The sequence below is a fragment of the Pyrus communis genome, chromosome 5, assembly GCF_041283825.1.
Source record: "Pyrus communis isolate YQ-2024b chromosome 5, ASM4128382v1, whole genome shotgun sequence".
NCBI lineage: Eukaryota > Viridiplantae > Streptophyta > Magnoliopsida > Rosales > Rosaceae > Pyrus > Pyrus communis.
In genome coordinates, this window is record NC_142569.1 from 10,180,119 (window position 1) to 10,201,458 (window position 21,340).

Here is a 21,340-nt window from a genome sequence, read left to right on the forward strand (position 1 = left end):
GGAATGAACAGTAATCAAGATTTCAATACATAACGGGTCTTGTCAAGGGCGCTCCTAATAATTCATTCTACACTGTTTCAAATGTATTTTCACTTATATTTTTATATGTTTAGGGTATGTGATAATTTTTTTTGAGTGCCTTTATCAACTCCTTATATAATACCATTATTTTATTATGACACAAATATGCCAATGTTTAAAATATTGCAAACCTTATTTCGCAAAATGAAATGGCAAACTAAGTAAGGAGAAATTAGCTCTTGGCCCAGTAGTACTTCTCGTTTGGCCGAACAACACATGTTTTCCATTACGATTTAAAAGTTAGCTATTTTCATAAAGTGAGTATATTGTTTAATATTTCCCACTTACATAGGATTAAAATCCAAACGCAATCAACATCGTCTCAGTATGACTAAAGACGTTCGTTTTACATGTAGGATCGACACAATAGACTATGACAATTTTGCAGTTCCAATTTTTCCGTTCACTCTCACGAGAAATACGCATTACATCAAAACCAATCCCTCGAATACCTCAATCCTTAATGTACATACGTCGTCATATTAAAAACTGCTCAAGGCAAATAATTTATGGGAGGGAATGTGAGCGCACGCGCCGTTTAATGCGGGTAAAACTTGATTCCGACATATATATCTCCCCTGTCATCTGTTTACTTGCACTCTTACGTTTCCACCAGCAGCCACCAAGCCATGCAAATATCTCCACCACATTTTCCTCCAAACCCCTTTTCCTCCAAACCCACCTCCCCAATCCCCAATTCCCCAAAACCCATGAATTCTCCAAATTTCCCAATCCACCAACAAACCCAATTGATTGATTCACAAAAAGTTCAAAACTTTCCTCTTTCCCACTTCCCCATATTCCTTAATCGGCTTTCCCAATAAGCAGCTTTTCCCAATAGGAGATATGTTAGCTCTGGAAATGGCTCGGGATGAGCTGCTGGTCCCGGCGGCGGAGGAGACTGCTCAGACGCAGGCTCAAGCCTCTGCCGCCACCAAGAAAAAAACTGCAGCTTTGAGAAGCTGGATTTCGCTGGACCATGACGGGCAGGGAACGGTTTTGGATTTGGACAAGCACGCCATTATCCACCGAGTTCAGATTCACGCTCGAGATCTTCGGCTTCTCGATCCATTGCTTTCGTATCCTTCTACAATCTTGGGCAGAGAGAAAGTGATTGTTCTTAATTTGGAGGTCGGTTGTGAGATTTCCATAAGTGCTTTTCGTTCTTATTCTGCTTCTGGCTTTTTTTTCTTTTACTAAACACTGTGCTTGTTGCGTATGCTTTATGGGATTTGGGTTCCAGCACATCAAAGCAATAATCACAGCGGATGAGGTAATTAGATTAATGTGTATTTGTACTGTTTTATTTGCCTTTGCCTTTACACTTCTTATTGTTTGTTATAATATAAGTAGCACTAAACTAGCAACTAATCACAATTAGCATACGCGTAGCTAAATAGCCACGAGGCAGTGTGCTCCTCCTCTGCACCCAAGTTTAAATCCGCCTCACGGAGTTTAGTTTGAATTAGAGTAGAATAGCCGAGTATACTTGTGAGGAGAATAATGAGTGGATTTCAAATGCATTGAAGTAAAATATATTCTAGGCAAATGGTTAAGATTGTTATTGGTGCAGGTACTGCTTAGAGACCCGTTTGATGATACTGTACTTCCCATCGTTAAGGAGCTTCAAAGGCGTCTGCCTCTGTCAAGTACCAATTTCAATGGCCAAGGAGAAGAAGAAGACGCTTCTGGGGTACAAAAAGATGAAACCGATGAGGAAAATGGTGTGACCTCAAAACTTCTCCCTTTTCGGTTTATGTCATAGTGTTGCTCAGGAAGTTCGAGCTCAATTTTCCGTGTTCCTAGTTGAGTTAGTATGTTTCCAATTCGGTACCCAAGTTTTGTGCTTGTTGTTTATCTGTTCTTTGACTTAATTTCCTGGTTGTTTTGTTTATGTCATGATTTAGAATTCCCATTCGAATTCCGAGCTTTAGAAGTTGCACTAGAAGGTATCTGTAGTTTTCTTGATGGGCAGACTAGAGTTCTAGAGGCTGATGCTTATCCGGCTTTAGATGAGCTGACCTCCAAGGTAAATGATTCTTAGAATTTCATTTATTTTCTAAATCCCTGATTGCGTAACCAAAGTGTTTAAAGCCCCCTAATTACATTATTTCATAATCCATGATAGAAGGAAAACTTGTTTAGATTGTTCTCCTCTGTTGAAACAGCTGGACTTATTTGCAGATTAGCAGTCGTAATTTGGATCGTGTTCGGAAGTTGAAGAGTGCAATGACCAGGTTGACAAATCGGGTTCAAAAGGTACGACAGTTACCAGTATTATACTGAAAACGGCAGTCATATGCTAATACTTAACTATTCCTCTTATGCTCAGTGATGCAGGGGATTTGTTTCTTGATTTAGTTCTGCAATCAATTCCCCTTAACAATGTTGTATTGTTTTTGTTGCCACAAAGGTAGAAGTTGCAAAAAATGGCAAATATATATTTTCTAATTTTCGCTTACAAGTACGAACTTATTTCCTTTATGGAATAATGCATTCTAGGTAAGAGATGAACTCGAACAACTTCTTGATGACGATGATGATATGGCAGACCTTTACTTGTCAAGAAAGATGGTGGGGACTTCACCTGTCAGCAACTCTGGAGCTCCAAATTGGTCTCTCGCCTCACCTACTATAACTATAGGTTCAAAGGTATCCAGAACAAGCAGGGCGAGTGCTGCAACGACAGTTGAAGAGGAGAATGATGTTGAGGAACTTGAGATGTTGCTCGAGGTTATAATTTATCACAGGTTCTGTACTCTTGTACAGCCAAACCAAACCTGAAGTCTGAGTTGAATCCTATTATCTTTTGCAGGCTTACTTTATGCAAATTGAAGGCACGTTGAATAAATTGACAGCGGTATGCATTATTACTACGTTGGCAGTATCCTAACTTTCTACTCATATGAGATAAAACTTACACGATTCATTCTTTCGTTACCAGCTGCGCGAATACATCGATGACACAGAGGATTACATTAATATCCAGGTAATGGTTGTTCACATGATATTGAAACATTGATACACTGATTTCAGACTTCACATGCGCAGTAGTTTCTTTAACAATATGCACAGACATGTCCGATCTAATTCGTATTCATTGCAGCTTGACAATCATCGGAATCAGCTAATTCAGGTAATGTCTTTAGGACTCAAAAAAGATAGTATGCCAACTTTTTAAGTATATATCCTTTTTTATGGTTAACATGAGTTTCCGGTGACAGCTAGAGCTGTTCCTAAGTTCTGGAACTGTTTGTTTGTCTATGTGTTCTATGGTGGCTGCAATATTTGGCATGAACATCCCGTATACATGGACAAAAGATCATGGATACGTATTCAAATGGGTACGTATACCGCCCCAGTCCACATAATTTCCTTCACTTCTTTGGAGATAAATTTTCATTTCAAACTCCATTTCCCTAACATAACTTAGGTGATCATCGTCACGGGGATAGTTTGCAGCTCCGTTTTCTTGTTGATAATCTCGTACGCTCGGCACAAAGGTCTTGTTGGATCTTGATACTCATACCATTTGATCTGTTGGGAAAGATGCATACATAGTAGAGCTTTGCAACTATCATCATCATGTATTGTTATGTACAAATATAGGCAGCATTGGCTCAAGGGGTTACTTGTAGTTAGCAATTGATCAAAAGACCGAATAAAGTTTAATATTGCGATTAAGTTGGCATCAACGTGTAGGAGATTGTAAAAAGCTTGTAGCTCAATTGGTTACGAGCATCGTCTACTCTTCTACTCCGAGTCACGTGTTCAATTCTGTCTCGTCCAGTATCGTTTGTATATAAATATGCATGAGATTTTGTTCTGGAAGTCAAGTCATGGTCTTTAATTACATGCTAATCGATCTTATTACATGTTAATTCTTAATTCACAAATCTGGTCCCTCACAATTGTCCGGTTACTTAACTGGTATGACCCACTCCTAGAAGGAGGAGCATGCCGCACGCGACCAACATGTTTTACATGTTCTTCAACTATTGTTGTGCTGGCTGTCTAGGTGGCATTTCGTTCACATTTGAATTAGGGGTTCTCAGACACTCTTTTTTTAATTTATGTTCATTGATCTTCTTCAATTCATCCGATTCGACGGTCGAAAACTAAAATGGAGTGAGAGAAGTAAAAATTGACGTGTGGATATCACATCCCTCGAATTATTGCGTATTGTCTTTTTATATATATATATATATATATATATATATATATATATATATTATTTTTTTTTTTTGGGGGGAAATGTTATTGGCACTCCAAAAGTCTCATTCTACACTCCTCACAAGTGTATTTTTCTTTTTAAATATAGAAAGTTTGGAGTGTAGAATGAGAATTTTGAAGTGCCAATAACAATTCTGATATTTTTTATATATAATTAAGATCATGCTGAATGTGGGAACATTTTTTAGATGGGGACAATCACTTACAACTCATCGATTTGTGTACATAAAAATTGGTTTAGGCATGATCTCACGTTCCATGTCAACTGTCTGATCAGAAACAGACACGTGGTAGATCGTCTTAAATTATAGTCTCGTGTGGCCCCAGTATGACAACTCCTCCGTCTTTCTAGTCTACAACAGCCATGCCGAATAATTTTCCGGTGAAGCGACTGTCATGGCAACCTCTGAAAGCCCAAGGCTGCCCTACGACGGCCGGCGAGTATAATTTTAAGTAAAAGTTACAAAGGGTTGTGTTTGTATGACATTGTCATTGAAATGGTCTCGGTATTTTTAAAATTAGGTAATTTACATTTTGCACATTTCTATTCAATTGCAATATCGACAACATCTTTAGAACATTTCAATCTTATATATTTACCTATTATTTCATTTCAATGTTGTTAGGATATATTAGTGTTATGTGATTATGACACTTGTCATCAGATTGTGCATTTAGTTAGTTAGTTTGTTACATATATTTGGCTACTATATAAGTCTAAGTGTGATGACTTCCTGTGTAAGAAATATACACATTAATACATTCATCCTTCTCTCTCTATCTCTTCTTACTTTCTCTCTCTAAGTTCTTGATAATTCTCTCTGATATATCTGTATACATATTAACATGGTATCAATCGCTGGATCAGCTCGCGCTATGCTATTCGATCCTTCTGTTGCTTCCGCTTCTACAATCTGATTTAGCTTCTCCAATTACCGATCTTCTTCTTCCTCAAATTTCTACTTGCGATCGTGTTCTTTCTCTGTACGATTGCTGCTCTTTCTCCTCTATCAATTTCTAGGGTTTGCTGCGACTTGGGATCTTTGAAGCTGTGTTGAAGATCAGCTGCACACCAGGTGTTTGTTTTGTTGTCTCAGTGGCAATTCTTCTTCGAAATTGCAAATATGGTATCTGCATCACAACTTCAGATTCTTCAATCTCCAATTACTGCTCTCATTTCCACAATTTCTACTTCTGTGAGTATTAAGCTTGATGATACGAATTACTTGAATTGGCACTTTCAAATGCAATTGTTGTTAGAAGGTCATGGAATTATGCAATTTGTTGATGGCTCTAATCTCTGTCCACCTCGATTTATTGCTAATTCGAGTGAATCTGGTATAGTCCCTGGTGAGTCTTCTCAAATTGAAAATGATGCATATGTTGTTTGGAAAATGCATGATCGAGCATTAATGCAACTGATTACTGCGACTTTATCACCTGCTGCCCTTTCTTGTGCTATTGGTAGTTCTAGTGCATGTGATCTTTGGAATAGATTGAAAGAACAATTCTCTACTGTTTCAAGAGCCAGCATATTTCAGATGAAATCTAATCTGCAAACCATTAAGAAAGGTTCAGATTCTGTGTCTCAATATTTGCAGCGAATTAAGGAGGCTCGCGATTACTTGTCTGCTGCTGGAGTTTACTTTGCTGATGAGGATATTGTCATATTGGCACTCAATGGCTTACCTCCTGAGTACAATATTTTTCGATGTGTTATTCGAGGCCGGGAGAGTGTAATTTCTCTTAAAGACTTTAGGTCTCAGTTACTAGCAGAAGAACTAATTGTGGAGAGCAATGTCTCATCTCAGTTTCTGTCTGACATGGTTGCTAATACCAATACCATTTCTGTACCTAAGTCTCCCTTTTATCCTACTCAATCTACTCCTGGTCCTGTGCACTATACTTCATATGCTGGATCATCTAATGGGCATACTGGTGGTTTTCGACAGTTTAACAATAATAAGCAGAATGGTAAAGGAAAGTTTCATCAAGGGTATAGGTATCCTGCACCAAGACAACAGTTCTTTAATCAGAATCATGTCCCTACCTCAGGTGTTCTTGGTCCATCTCCAACTGTGCCTTTTGCTCATTCTGTTTTGTGTCAGTTGTGTAATGCATATGGTCATACTGCACCATTTTGCCATTCCAAGACAGTGGATAAATCTGGTTGCCAGATTTGTGGGAAGCACAACCACACGACTTGGTTTTGCTTTTACAATGATAAGGGGCCTTCATACATTGGTCCACAGCAACCATCCCTGGCTCATTCTTCCTATGCTTCTTCAGCACCTCAGTTCTCATCTCAGCCTGCAATGCAAGCCATGCATACTATGGTTCCATCGTCTTCTCAAGCATCTTCATCTCAGCCTTCTAATCAACTTTGGCTTGCTGATTCTGGGGCCACGAATCACATGACCACTGATCTCAGTAACTTGACTTTAGCCTCTCCATATCCAACAAATGAGACAGTTCAAGCTGCTAATGGAGAAGGTTTGAGCGTATCCCATGTTGGCAGCACTGTTATTCATACTCCAGTACATCCTATTCAATTAAAGTCTGTTTTATATGTGCCCAAGTTGTCTCAGAATCTATTATCCGTACATAGACTTTGTCTTGATAACAACTGCTGGTTGATTTTTGATGCATTTTGTTTTTGGATTCAGGACAAGGCCACAGGGAGGATTCTTTACAAAGGGCTGCGCAGTAATGGACTTTACCCCATCCCATCCCTTGCCAAACATCCTGCTTCTTATTCACCAAGTAATATCAAGGCCTCTGCATATCTGGGACAGCTTATCAGTTCATCTCTTTGGCATAGTAGGTTAGGTCACCCTACCAATAACATTGTTTCTACTATGCTAAGTAAAGCTAATATTAGGTGTTCCAAGGATGATGTACCAATAGTCTGTCATAGTTGCCTAGAAGGGAAATTTACTAAACTGTCTTTTCAATCTAGTACTCATCAATCTCAAATACCTTTTGAAGTTGTTCACAGTGACCTTTGGGGTCCTGCACCATGTAATTCAATTGATGGTTTCAAATTCTATGTAACTATCATTGATGAATGTACGAGATTCTGTTGGGTGTTCCCACTTATAAATAAATCTGATTTTTTTGATACTTTTGTCTCCTTTTATGCATTTGTTCAAGCTCAGTTTTCTGCAACCATCAAGATTTTACAATCTGATGGTGGGGGTGAGTATATAAATCATAAACTACAAGCTTTTCTCAAAGTCAAAGGGGTGGTACATCACATTTCCTGTCCATACACTCCTGAGCAAAACGGCTTAGCCGAAAGAAAACATAGGCATCTTATCGAAACCACTGTTACCCTGCTGCAATATGCCCAGCTTCCCTCTCAGTTTTGGTCTTTTGCTTGTCAGGCTGCTGCCTATTTAATCAATCGGATGCCTGCACCAATTTTAAAACACAAGTCTCCTTTTGAGTTACTCTTTGGTACATCTCCTGTCATTACTCATCTTAGAGTTTTTGGGTGTTCGTGTTTTCCTTTACTAAAGCCCTATAACACTTCCAAATTACAACCTAAAACTACTGAGTGTGTGTTTCTGGGGTATGCCTCTAAATATAAGGGCTTCATTTGTTATGATGTCTTGAAGGGTAGGATATATATATCTCGGCATGTTGTGTTTGATGAATCCATTTTTCCGTATCAATCATTGCTAGCTCAGTCTGCCAAGTGTGCCATATCCTGTGACTCATCACCTGCATCTTCCATTGTTTCTCCTTCAATGCTCTTAGTAGTGGAACCCACACCCTCTCTCATACCTTATCCACCACTTTCCACTCCTATAACCCCCTTGACTCCCACAGATACTTCCTCTCCTCCATCCATTACTGTCTCAGCAAGCTCATCATCATTACTCCCTGTGGATCCTGAGTTTAGTCCTAATCAACTCCAACCAGTGTTGCCTATTGTTCATTTTTAACGAAAATGACATTTTTACTCTAAAAAGTCATTCCTGGTACTATTCACTTACAAAACATTTTTGTCATTTTGATTCAAACTCAAAGTTTTCAAGCTTTTTTTTTTTTTTAATTGTGGTGACTCTGTATAATTTTATAGGCTTCCCAAAGATTCCACCTGGCCTACGGATTCACATATTGGGTTGCTCTTCATGATGAGGATCCTCGCCGGATTCTTTTTTTAAGGATTTCGGGATTCCTCTGATCACATATGTTCATCGTACGTCGTGCGATCAATTTTCGTCAGGTACTGTTTATATTTAATTTAAATAAAAAATTTTAAAATGATTTTTGATCACACGATGTACGATGAACAGATGTCAGATGTGATTGGAGAATCCTGGGAATCTTTTAATCATGTTTGTTCATCGTACATCATGCGATCAGAAATCATTTTAATTTTTTTTATTTAAAATTAGAACACAAATAGTATTTGACGAAAACTGATCGCACATTTTACGATGAACAAATATGATTGAAGAATTCACCATACCCTCATAAAAAGAATCCAAAAATGATCCTTACAAGAAGAATCTGGAAAGAATTCTCATTCCCTCTTCCGACCTTTGCACATTAATTTCACAGCGCGGTAAAACACAAAAGTGAAAAAGTGAACAACGGCGATTGGAAAGTGGAAACATAGTATGGGTTTCAAGTAGCTTTGACTCAGCTCGTTCCGTACGTGAAATCTATTTTTGTCAAATTAAAAATAAAAATACCAAAAAAAGTTAAATGCGACCGCCAGCTATTATGCACATGTGGACACAAAACAACTCGCTCACACTTCAGCAAGACTCGCCGTCGGGCGCACGATAACCCAGGGCGCACTTTAATATCAGTACGCACCCTTAGCGCATGTTAGCCTCACCCCCCCCAATCTTGAACTGAACCTGGTCTTTAAATTTCAATTTAATATTGCTTTTCGAATAAGAAAATGAAATAAAATTAGTCAAAAAAAAAAAAAAAAAAGGGAAAAACTTCATGCTCTTTTATGACGAAGAGCGAGCCTCTCGATTCAGATCAATAATCCTTGACCCTCTGTTCGAATCCATCAAAACCAACGTCGAGTACTCAGAAATCGATCGAACCCATCTCGCAAATCTCACTTTCCCACCAACCAAACAGCTCAAATCTCCCTCGCAGCTTCAACAGGGGTAATGATAATATATTTCTTGCTTTCTTCTCCCTTAGATTTTGCTGGGTTTTCCTCATCTTTTTCGCCTGCTTTGTTGTCCCGTTGATGTTCTGATTTTTGTGGTTTTTGGGTCTAATGCAGGTGGATTTACAGAAATGGACGTAAATTTTGTGCGTGCCGCAACATGCAGTTTGTGAATACGTGGGGGAGTTCGGAATTTTGGAATTTATAGAGTGGGAGGAGTTGGAGGCTTCGTGGGGTTGGAGATGGCGAATCCGGTGGTGAGAGTGAGGAGGGAGACGATTGCGGCATGCATGACTTGTCCTCTCTGCGATAAGCTCTTCAGAGACGCCACCACCATATCTGAATGTCTTCACACGTGTGAGTTCCTTCTCCTTCCCTCGTGCCAAAGACTCTTTGTATTTCCTGTTTCTGCCGATTGCGTTTCTGATTCTGGAAATTTGGAGTGTGAAGCTGTGATTTTTATGGCGTTTTGGTGTTTTTGGTGATCTGGGTTATTGGTATTTTGCATTTTTGTTATCTGGGTTTGGCTTGGTTTTGAATCGTTTGTGTGGTTTTGGGATGTGGGTTTTTGGAATTCCATGTTTTCCAAGACGGTTTCCTTCCTCGTTCTCTCTTTCTGTTTACGTTTTTGGGCTCGAAGATCTGAGGGGAGCTTTGCCTGTTGGATTTGCCAACCATTTGATGAACAAACAGAATCTTATCTCATTAATTTGACATGCTTGTTGATGACTTCGAATGCTTGACTAAAAGGGATATAATTCCGACGTCGCTCGGAAGGTCTCTGCTTGCAGTGGCCTAAGTTGCATAACCGCATTGCATTCGTACATGTTCATTGGATGGAATCCTGAGAGTGTGTAACAAATATATAGAGTTAGAGTCATGTGTTCTTGAAGGTAGAATTACAAACATGCAATTATGTTCAAAATCCGTACCAGTGCGTAACTTAAAGACTGGCTTCTTTTACTTTAGCTCGTTAGCTGTCTTTTCTTTCCGTTGATTAAGAATTTAGTTTACTTCATGCCGGGTTTTCTGTTGCTTATCAAATTAATTTTGCGTGAAGTTTTTCTCGGACCGATCCTCCACCCTCCTTTTCTTTTTATCGTAAGTTTCTTCTGTGTACAGTGTAGAGAATAATTATGATTGATTTTTTGTTTGTACTTCTCCAGTTTGCAGGAAGTGCATATATAATAAGATTTCAGACGAGGAACTAGAAGTCTGTCCAATATGCAACATAGACCTGGGTTGTGTTCCACTGGAGAAATTAAGGTTCCTATTTTGTTAACTTATCATCGGATTAAGCAAAATAAGTACTTAAATGGATTATAATATGCAATTTTTGGAGAAGTTGGTTTTCCTTCCTCTTTTTCGAGCGGAATCATTCATTTTTCACTTTTAATTAGAATGCCATGGTTTATGCCATCAACATGCAACCTCCCCGTATTAATTTAGTGGCAAAGAACTGTTCTTTGATAAGTGAGTTTATTGTGGGATGATGACAAAATAGGAGGATGGTACTACACCTGATATGGATATGCCTTGTAATTCTTTATGATCTTCTCTCCATGTGCATGCAGTCGCATTTGCAACCATTCAACGTTCTTGATTTAGTTGCAGATGATTTGTAATTCTTCAGTCCTTGTGCCCTTGTCGTGCAACTGTAAATACTTATTGGGCAAGCATGCACATCCATTACTCATGATTTTTGTTGATTTAATCATATGATATATTGATGGTTTTAGTTACCTTGGTTATCAGGCCAGATCACAGCTGGCAAGATGTAAGGGCTAAGATTTTCCCTTTTAAAAGAAGAAAGGTAAGTGCACCTGAAGTTATGCCTTCAGTTACATTACCAGCTAGAAGAAAGGAGAGATCTCTCTCATCTTTGGTGGTCAGCACTCCCAGAGTGTCAGCCCAGGCTACCATGACGGGAAGGAGAACTAAAGCTGTTGCAAGAAAGGCTTCTGCTTTACAAGCATCCAGTTTTTTGGTTGAGAGGCCTATTAAGAACGAGGAAGGTTCAGCAGAAGATCACCTAGAGAGCAACAGCTCACCTGAAGCCTCAAATAAGTCTGGTCAAAATAACAAGCCGGTAGGTGATGGCAACATTCTGTCTTATCTAGCTTTCCTTATATGCATTTGTTAAACTGCTGATGAGCTTTTATTTCCACAAGCTTAAAAAGAAAGTATTGCATTTGGATAAATATACTAATGAATTTATTGCTCTCAAATTTGGCTGGCACAGAATTCTTTTTCTGCTGAGCCTAGCCAGCCTGTATCCAATAAAGAAACTGAGGACAGCGGTGAACCATGGGAAGGGAAATTGGATCTTTGGAAACCATTAAATTGTTTGGTCGAAGTTGCGAATAGGACCAAGTCTCTCAAATCCAACTCCCAAGGGTCTGAAAATAAAGTAGAACCAGTGCATGTAAGTGAACCTCAGGTTCGCAAGTCCAAAAATAAGGAAAACAAACAGAAATCAAAAGTTGAGGAGGAAAAGAATAGCACTTATCCTACCTCTCCAGAAACAGTAAAACCTAAAAAGTTGCGTAGGGTTCGACGAAAGAGGGAATCATTTGCAGAATCAAGCATTTCACCCCAAGCTGTTTTGGATGCAACTTTTGGCAAACATGAAAGAAAAGCCGGTCCAATTTGGTTCTCACTCGTAGCTTCTGAAGACCAGTGAGAAACAACTTTAGCTTTGAAAGATTCTGTCTTTATTTGGATTATTTAAAGAATTTTTTGGACAAGTTGCTCTCCCTTTCTTTGTGAATTGATCTATTGAATTAATGGTTTCAGGGAAGGAGATGAACCCTTGCCTCAAATTCCGACAAGTTACTTAAGGATAAAGTGAGTTCTTTATTTCTCTAATGCATGTTTGAGTGCACCATTCATCATTGCATGATGAAGTGTTCAATTTTGCAGTGCTATTTATAAGTTTTATGGACAAGCTAACATATGCTGCTTCATTCTTAATCGTTAATGAACTCCATTATTTGATCTTAACATTCCGGAAAAAACTGTAAATGTTCAAAATTCATCACTGCTGGTACTTGTAACTTTTGTCTACTTAAGATTTTGAAGATGCGAGAATGATTTTGTTATGGGAAGAGTTCTCCAATGATTGTCTCATTAGTCTCATATTTGGTTCTTTTGTCACAGGGATGGGAACGTGCCTGTCTCGTTCATCCAGAAATACCTAATGAGGAAACTTGACCTCACTAGCGAAGCTGAGGTAAGCCAATCCAGTTTTGGTTTAATTTGAAAAGACTACTGGAAAATCATTCCCAGTACCCAAATTGTGTGTTTTTCTTCGGAATATAGTTAAATTTTTACTATATGTTGCTTGCTTCCTTTGGTAACGATTCGTTAATATTTCTTGCAGGTTGAGATTAAATGTATGGGACAACCAGTGGTTCCCACGTTAGAAATGTATAACTTAGTTGATCTGTGGCTACAAATGGCATCCCCTTCGGAACGAATTACAGCATCTGTCGGGTCCTCTGCGAAAGATTTTGTGATGGTGCTGGCTTATTCCCGAAAGGTCTCAAACTCCTAACAGCTCTGTCATGTTTTTTCCGTTAGAATTTGTGAGATGATAGAGATGCAGTTTCTGATCCGGCATGTATTGTATGAGTATATGTTGCAAACTTTGCAATCACAGTGTTGTCAACTGCTGCTGCCCACGGCGGTGTCAGAGGGGACGAATGAACTACTGAAGAAAAACTCGCTCATCTTCCCTCGTACTCAAGTGTGGCATGTTGTTCTTGGCGAATGGCCATTGCAATGTCTGTATTATACCTGATCAAATTTTCTTGTTGAAATTATCGATTCACATCATGTAATGCCCTTGTTCTATGAACCTGACTTATACACAGTTTCTGGCCGCAGTTTACTTGTCTGTAACAAAATGCCCCGTACCAATATACAAAATATTTTTCCTCTTGTGCACGTGGTCCGTTCTTTTTTCTTGTATTATCGATGGGGACCATGGAGATTCAAACTCAGTATTTCTTTTACATTTGGAATAAAAGTACAACTAGACCAATATTATCACCGTTTTCCCAATGCAATGACTTGACCTCGCCTGATGATTAGACTAATAACTTTCGTATCTCTACTGACGTTATAATACATGAATTAGTTATTAGTATTATATCCTCAAGCATTTACATGTGGATTGGTGATGCTACGTGATTTTGGAACTGTGCTGTCCACTTCTCCATCTCCATCACCTTTCAACAATTGTGGAATAGATTTTTCGATTAAAACTTTAAAAGAGATTTTTATCGGAGGCATGGGCGTGTAAACTAATGATTCAAGTGGGAACTTGAAACAGTATCACGTGCGCACGTGACTTTACAGATTAGCTCTCAGCACATAACAGTTCCCCCAGCATCTGGTTTATGAGCCTTTTACGACAATGGTTGGGAGGAATGTTGCCCTTACACTACAGGGTGATTTCGAACCTAGTTGATTCCCTGATCTAACATTCAATCCAACAAATTTAACATTTGACAGAAAAAGAAAAAAAAAAAAAAAAAAAAAAAAAGCACCTGGTTTATACTATTCCATTTATATGCTTCCCCATGCTGTAAAGGCTGCAACCTTTTTCTGCCTTTGAGTTGAGCCTCCTCCTGAGCCCCGAGACTCAAAACAAAGCACCTGGTTTATACTATTTATATGCTTCCCCATGCTGTAAAGGCTGCAACTCTTTGAGTTGAAGCTCCTCCTCAGCCCCGAGACTCAAAACAAACACAATACTAATCGCGTTTCAAATGGTTTGCTATCCATCAGAATTCCACTTTTAAGAGAATCTTCTATTCTTCTTAGCATTTCTCATAGAATCATATTATGTAGAAGGAAAACTCCGTGGCTAAGCTTAAAAAGAGAAAAACTTGAGCACAATCAAGATTTATCTCCATCTCTCTATCTCACTCGTCACCTGTTACATGCAATAATCTCTCTTGTAAAACGCGTACAAGAATCAATTATCTTAAGGATTAAACAAAAAGAAAATCGAAATACACTATAAAGTTTAAGCAGAAATACCATTATCATATAATAAAACAGCATTAGCATTTAGCACTGTTGTAAACAGGCTTCCAATACATAATTAGTGAATGCCAAGTTGCTTAATCTTACCCTACAAAAATATTCCTGAATAAGGTGTAACAAAAGTAAGCTAATGCATTATTGAATCTGTACTCCTCTCCCAAATGGAAAACCAGCTACCCTTCAAACATCTTCACAAAATAATTGCGTTAAAAGCCATTGACTTTGCACACATCTTCTTGCCTTCCCTTTTCGAATAACCAATTCGATAACTTTAATCGTCACGTGGCCCAAATTAAAGCATTGCATCTCTAATGTATCATCACAAATCAACAGAGTTGTGAAGGATGGTATGCCGGGCCATAGCAGAAGAACATGCTTAGCTCCCTCTCCGGCCTTCAACGTCGACGACGCAGGTCCTATAGAAGTCTGAAGTATCTTTTAGCAGAAGGTAAATTGAGAAGTGACATATATGGGGTACACATGACCATTAAACTGATGAGTGAGAATAATTACATACTAAGTATCTATTAGCTTTTAAAACTTCAGATTGTACAGAGTTAGATTGTGATGAAAGAAAGTACTGAGCAATCGATGGTTGGAAAAAGCCGATAACAACACATCCCAATCGAAGAAACTTACCAGAAACACCGACTAACGAACTTCAAGAAAACAAAATCAAAATTAAAAGTAATATGCTACAGAGGAACACTATTTGGCATTTTACATGTAACGAGTCGCCAAGAGATGGTTGACGAAGGCAAATATCGAGCTTTCAACACTCAAATGCAAATGGCGGCAACACATCCAAATGCAAGAAAGTTGCAAAATCAAAACTAAAAGTAATATGCCACAAAGAACACTGCTTGGCACATACATATGCACATAAACTGTATGCAAACTTCGATTACAAACTCGATAAGATTAATGGCCTTAGTCCAATAACTCAACAAGATGACAATGTTTCCCTTCTTTCAACAACCACACTTGAAATCAACACTATATATTGGCAGCAACCAGAGCAATCTGATACATGCTTAAGTAAAGTATAAAAGAAAACCTCTATCGAAAAAGCAGCTGAATTCGAAAGCTAAAAAAGCAAAGAATTTGGCTCAAGATTGAATGAAATGTTACCTAAAAGCAGATCTAAAGTGAGCTTACAGTGCCAAAGAAAAGAGAGAGACTTTCTTCTACCCAGCAAGGATCCAATGGCACCCAGTATTCTCCAATCAGCTAAACGCGGGTGTACCGTGTTCGCCTGGGACTGTCCACCACAACCGAGAGCAACCCACCTTCGGCAGCTTCCTGCTCGTCGGCATACAAATCATCCGTCCCCCTAAACGCAGCGTGCAACGCAACAATCGCGAGCCCAATCAGAACCGATACCAGCACGTTCAGCCACACGTGCGTGAAGACCAAAGCCACGATGGTGACGACAGCGAGAATCCCCAAAACGATGCGGTCGTCGACGATTCGGTGGAAAATTACGAGCGGTTCGTCACGGAAGAAGTAGAGGAAGAACCAGGCGACGAAGACGAGGAGGAAGACGATGAGGGAGACGGGGTGCCAGAGGAGGCTGAGGAAGAGGACGAAGAGGACAAGCATCGTGTAGTTCACGCGGAAGTGGCCGAGGTTGCGCTTGATTCGGACGGTGGCTTCGCCGAAGGTGTAGGGGCGCGTGAAGCTGGAGAAGGGCTGAACGAGCTCGAGCCATGGGCGCCGCGTGGTGAAGAAGGACTGGGTCGTGGCCCTGGCGCGCGTGAATGGTTCGGGCGTGGCGGTGGTGAAGGAGGAGGTGGTGGATGGGAGTGCGCCGTAGCGGGGTGGCGAATGTAAAGACATTGGTGCTGGACGAATAGAGGTTTACAGAAGTTCAAGATGGAAGCAGAGCTGAATTTAAACCCTAGGAGAGAGAAAATGGTGATCAGAACAGGAGAAAAAGAGGGGTAGGTCTCTGTAATTCTTGGTGTGAGACTGTTGTGGTGGCCTGATATTTTGTGCTTTTGGGGAAGGTGATACTGGAACGGCAAGAGATGCGTGATTTGATGGAAGGTTATATTTGAAGGAAAAAAAAGATTAGATATTCTCGAGGAACAGGATTTCCCGGATCGTAGTGAGGAGTTAAAAGTTTAAATCGTGTATGTTTATTATATATTGTGGGTAAGTTTTTGTCAGATATTATTTATATTTAATTTTAAATAAAAATATTTAAAATATTTTATATTCGCATATACAATAAATAAATATAATTTAAAGATTCAAGGATTCTCACAACAAGGATCCGGAAATGATTTCATTCATTCTTGAAAGCCATCTTTTTAACAAAATGTTAATAGAAAAATATTTTTCACATTATGTCTATAAAACTTTTATATTAATATTTAACAAACATTTTTATATTTGTCATCTATGATATTCGAATTTAAAAATTTCACTTACTTTGACCAATGCTAAATGCTTTTCATTTGTGTCAATTTTTTCCATTTAAAAATATTATGAGGATTTTTAAAAGGGTCAGAGGACTTATTTTCAATCCATTCATGAAAATCGTCAAACGATGACTATAGTTAAGGATTTTGTTCAAAAATAAATTATTATTTGTTGTTTAAATGACATTGTTTAATTTATACGTCAATATGGCATTCATGTAATTTAAAAATGAGTATGTTAAGTGTTGTGTCATAATGAGTTAGGATTAACTTAATGACCAGACCAAAAAGAATGAGCGAATAGTATAAGAGCTGGTTTGATATTGTTGTATTTTGATAAAAAGTTGCTTCTGATGTGCTGTGAGAATAAGCAACTGTAAAATAAAGTAGCAGAGTGTTTGGTAAACTTTTTTGTAAAAGTGCTTTTGAAAAAAAAAAACAGTATTATAATATTTGGTAAACTTTTATGTAAAACAGATGTGAAAAAAAACCGGTTTTTCAAATCTGAGTTTTGCAGCTTCTTGTTTTTGGCTTTTTTTCATCCAAAACTGTGAAAAAAAACTGAAGCTGAAGTTGAATGTTTACCAACTTTTTTTAGAATTACTTCAGTACCAAACCAAGCCTAAGTATCATAAACTTAGAGTTGTTTGTGCACTTATAGATGTTATTGTTTACAAATCATGAAAGAAATGGTAAGTCTGGACATCTTCCACAATAAACTTGACAGCACTAGTGCAGCCCAAAACTGCCACAACGGAGAACCAAGCAACCATTGCAAAGTTGAGAAGCAACAAAGAAGGGTACATTTTGGTGTTTTTGGTCTGCCTTCTTCTAGCTTTTAAATATGCCAATGCAAGGAACACAAAGTCCAATGGAGCAGTTTGACATAAAGTCTCCAAAGAAAGGCATGGCTGCTGCAACATGAGTGACAAAAACCATATAGATCGAGGTGAAAAAAAGCCGAATTAGGGTTTTTTAGAGCGAGAAATGACCGTGCAAGTAGTTTTTTGTGACATGAGTCCCTCCTTGAAATAGGCATACGTTGGCCTGCAATATACCTACACATTATGAAATGTAAAAACAGCATCAGAAGTGAATTCAAAGTTGGGAAAATAGTAGGGGTTTAACATTGCGTTCAGACCAAGAAAATAAATTTGGGATTTGGAAAAGGTAAAAATGGGGTTAAGAAACTCAGTTCAGATCGAGCCACAAAAATTGAACTACAAAAACTGAAAATGCATGAGTTTAGTAGATTAATACCAAACCTTAAGGCTGCTTCTCTGCTCTCTCTCAAGCCGACAAACACGCTTAGAACGCTGGGAATCAACAAACCCAGGTGATTGATTCATATAAACTTCCTTGTGTAGAATCCCATTAAGGAAGGCATTACGCACATTGAGTTGTTGGAGGGACCAATTATTGGAAACAGCAAGGGCAAGTATGGTTCGAATAGTATCCGGTTTGACCACAGGAATGAAGGTCTCTTGGAAGTCGATGCCTTCTTGTTGATTATTCATACAATCAATCAGACTGAATATACAAATTGATACAATTTCAATACCTTAAAAATACAATATGAGAAAACTAAAAGTTCGTTTTCCATTTTGATCTTGCCGGCCCAAATTTCCTCCCTTACCGCATGATGACATACCCGCCCCGACCCGGCTGCTTCCCTAGTCGAACGCTCAAAAGCGGGATGGGCTATGATCTTGCAGGCCCAAATATCCTCCCTAATCGACTTCCATAAAATCCCCAAAAGGCCCATCCTTCCTGTAAGCAAAGACAAAAACCCCAATTCTCCCATCTCCCCCTCTCCGAAAGTCGCAGTGCGATCCACGCAACAATGGTTTACATAACTTCCTGGGACGAGTTCGTCGAGCGATCCGTCCAGCTTTTCCGCGCCGATCCCGAATCCGTACGTTACGCTTTTTCTTTTTTCTTGTTTTCTGTTTGGCTTCCGAGAAAATTTTAAAAAATCGAGTGAAGTTAGCAATAGTTCTTGATTGCTGCTTGATTTCAGTGCATGAAAACCCTAGTCTTCAATGCTATAATTGATTTTTATCGACTAAATTTTTTTCGAGAAACCATTTTCTCCGTATTCGAATTAATGCTGTTTTAATTACGTTTTGTAAACGAGTATTAGGTGATCGGAATTGATTTTATTAGACTGATATGTAACTTTTTGTAACGCTTGTGATGGATCTGTTTGTTGATGCAGACTCGATACGTGATGAAATACCGGCATTGCGAGGGGAAATTGGTTCTTAAGGTTACTGATAATAAAGAGGTGCTAATAGCTTTCCCCTTCGATACCGTGTATTTACTCAATGTGCAATCGTAAATTGGTTTTTTAAAGTATTTATATCATGTTATAGTGCATTGTTTCTCAATTATACTTGTGTTTAAGAACATCGAGTAGTTTTCCGAATTTGGTGTTATTCTTTTGGAGTTCCGTAGTCTGTGCATAGAACTTTGTCTTATGAGTTTTCCTTGGTTCTTTTAATATATGTGCTTACAATTAACTACCGAGATGTTTAGTCCACAAAGAAGTTCTTTACACATAATATTCATAGCTGGTTTTGTACTTTTTGAAGAAAGTAAATGCAAGATTATGTTATGTGTTTTCTACCATTAGTGAGCACATATTAATGAGAATATGGATATTTGCAAGGGGAGAGGATCCTCGCCGGATCCTCTTTGTGAGGATCCCGGGGATTCTCCAATCATATCCGTTCATCGTACATCGTGAGGTCAGAAATCATTGTAAATTTTTTTATTTAAAATTGAATATAAACAGTACTTGATGATAACTGACCACACGATGTACGATGAACGGATGTGATTGGAGGATCCGGCTAGGATCCTCTCTCATTTGCGAAATATTAGGTTCACATACATTTTTTTTTTTTTGGTTTAGACTAGTGCGGTTGTGTTGGGATTTTTTTTTTTCTTTGGGAACTTAGGTTACGTCCTATTTGTGGCAGAAATACCTAGATCAGCTTCCTTCACCTCTGTTTTTAGATTTACACAATCTGTTACTGTTGATGTCACTTAATCAATTTCAAGGTGTTCTTTCATGCTCTCTTTTTCACCATTGAGCATAGTGAGATACTTCGATTTTTACATGGGAAAAATTCTTTGAATGTTATGTGAAAATAATACTTGAAGGAACTCTTTTCTTGCCAAATTGGTCCCAAACTGAACTTGAGGCGGCCTTACTGGCAATAGTTTTTAGCTTATGGCAATATTTTTTTTTCCTTCTGTCTTACCGTTTGTGTCTTTTTATTGGTGGACAAGTCTTAATTGCAGAAATCTGGGTGAAATTTGACCATATTAAGGTTGTCTTTATGCATTTCAGTAATATGGAAAATCACCTAGGCTTTCCTCATATGTGGAACAGGCTTCATATATCCTGTAGTGAAAACGTGAACTGAAGTGTCTTTTATGGCTGTGCTAGAAACTGGGGATATTTTCTTTAAAACTCAAATTGTTAGATTCAAGAAAATGGATGCATATATCACTTACATCATCGTCGATTACATGCTTGCCTGATATACTCATGTGATGGATCTTTTTGCATTTGCAGTGTCTGAAATTCAAAACAGACCAGGCGCAAGACGCTAAGAAGATGGAGAAACTCAACAACATATTCTTCACTTTGATGTCCCGAGGTCCAGATGGTAGTATCTTTATCCAAGCCTAAATCTTAATTTTTTTCGAAAAGGTTTTTGGCACAACTGTAGGTCCCAGTCCAGTTGTATTTATGTGTAAGCAATTAGATTGCTTGCTATGTGTCTGAACACGAACAGTGGGATAGCCACCTTTTACCGAAGTTTCCTTTCACTAATTACAAAGGAGCTTTCGGGATGTTCGAAAACATGTTTCAAATGCAATGGAATTCCCTTCCTCGAATTTGTTTCCAGTACGACCTTGATGTTATTAGTACTCTTTCTGCCAAACTAAAACTAATTCACATTTCCCGTTGTTCTCCTTTTGAACAGCGGATCCATCAGAAGTTACTGGGAAAGACCAGATGGACGCACAGCCAACCAAGAAAGGACGGGGAAGAAAACAATAGTTGTGTCGGCGTAATTAGGTTGTTTTTAGGACTGATCTTACAGGGAACCATGGATTACTATTCAGACCGAATTTTTTGAGATGGTTACAGAAGATTGCGGTTCTTTCTTTTCCCCGATGTTCGCTTTTGATTTCATTTTATATATAAAAGGATTGTTGACAACTTTAACTGGTTTTGTCCTGGCCAACATCTTACAATGGTATCAATGACTCCTAGTTATGTTTCAAGAGTTCAATAACCGACCCATTTATAAGTTCATAACTGCCCTCAACTGTGATGAAGATTCTGAGATGAGACTGGCTGGTCGATTGGCGAATTGCA

The 21,340-nt window shown here is 38.6% G+C and overlaps 5 protein-coding genes across 9 annotated transcripts; 4 read left to right on the forward strand and 1 right to left on the reverse strand.

Moving 5' to 3' along the window:
• Positions 1-543: 543 nt before the first annotated feature.
• LOC137725623 (magnesium transporter MRS2-I) lies at positions 544-3,917 on the forward strand. 2 transcript variants are annotated; one of them, XM_068464376.2, is made up of 11 exons: positions 544-1,212; positions 1,325-1,354; positions 1,655-1,805; positions 1,989-2,110; positions 2,266-2,340; positions 2,584-2,814; positions 2,897-2,941; positions 3,026-3,070; positions 3,188-3,217; positions 3,306-3,425; positions 3,515-3,917. In XM_068464376.2, the coding sequence occupies exons 1-11, from the start codon at positions 928-930 to the stop codon at positions 3,599-3,601; spliced, it is 1,221 nt and encodes a 406-aa protein (XP_068320477.2). In that variant the 5' UTR covers positions 544-927; the 3' UTR covers positions 3,602-3,917. The 2 variants fall into 2 exon arrangements, with proteins under 2 accessions (XP_068320477.2, XP_088550357.1); XM_088694231.1 differs by lacking the exon at positions 1,325-1,354 and having other exon boundaries at positions 706-1,212.
• Positions 3,918-5,074: 1,157 nt separating this feature from the next.
• LOC148696729 (uncharacterized) lies at positions 5,075-7,186 on the forward strand. The gene is made up of 2 exons (XM_088694232.1): positions 5,075-6,807; positions 6,981-7,186. Exons 1-2 carry the CDS (start codon positions 5,439-5,441, stop codon positions 7,022-7,024), a joined length of 1,413 nt encoding a protein of 470 aa, XP_088550358.1. The 5' UTR covers positions 5,075-5,438; the 3' UTR covers positions 7,025-7,186.
• Positions 7,187-9,227: 2,041 nt separating this feature from the next.
• On the forward strand, positions 9,228-13,402 carry LOC137726159 (E3 ubiquitin protein ligase DRIP2). The gene is made up of 8 exons (XM_068465039.2): positions 9,228-9,455; positions 9,578-9,817; positions 10,627-10,726; positions 11,216-11,549; positions 11,703-12,139; positions 12,257-12,307; positions 12,620-12,692; positions 12,843-13,402. The coding sequence occupies exons 2-8, from the start codon at positions 9,703-9,705 to the stop codon at positions 13,014-13,016; spliced, it is 1,284 nt and encodes a 427-aa protein (XP_068321140.2). The 5' UTR covers positions 9,228-9,455; positions 9,578-9,702; the 3' UTR covers positions 13,017-13,402.
• A 1,092-nt stretch (positions 13,403-14,494) lies between these two features.
• On the reverse strand, positions 14,495-16,618 carry LOC137725935 (PRA1 family protein F2). 4 transcript variants are annotated; one of them, XM_068464779.2, is made up of 2 exons: positions 15,647-16,618; positions 14,495-14,941 (listed from the first exon to the last, which is right to left on the reverse strand). In XM_068464779.2, the coding sequence occupies exon 1, from the start codon at positions 16,352-16,354 to the stop codon at positions 15,746-15,748; it is 609 nt and encodes a 202-aa protein (XP_068320880.2). In that variant the 5' UTR covers positions 16,355-16,618; the 3' UTR covers positions 14,495-14,941; positions 15,647-15,745. The 4 variants fall into 4 exon arrangements, with proteins under 4 accessions (XP_068320880.2, XP_088550359.1, XP_068320882.2 ...); XM_088694233.1 differs by having other exon boundaries at positions 14,495-14,931; positions 15,674-16,573; XM_068464781.2 differs by having other exon boundaries at positions 15,674-16,573.
• A 2,081-nt stretch (positions 16,619-18,699) lies between these two features.
• On the forward strand, positions 18,700-21,187 carry LOC137726732 (signal recognition particle 9 kDa protein). The gene is made up of 4 exons (XM_068465688.2): positions 18,700-18,856; positions 19,160-19,228; positions 20,528-20,621; positions 20,943-21,187. The coding sequence occupies exons 1-4, from the start codon at positions 18,785-18,787 to the stop codon at positions 21,017-21,019; spliced, it is 312 nt and encodes a 103-aa protein (XP_068321789.2). The 5' UTR covers positions 18,700-18,784; the 3' UTR covers positions 21,020-21,187.
• Positions 21,188-21,340: the final 153 nt, after the last annotated feature.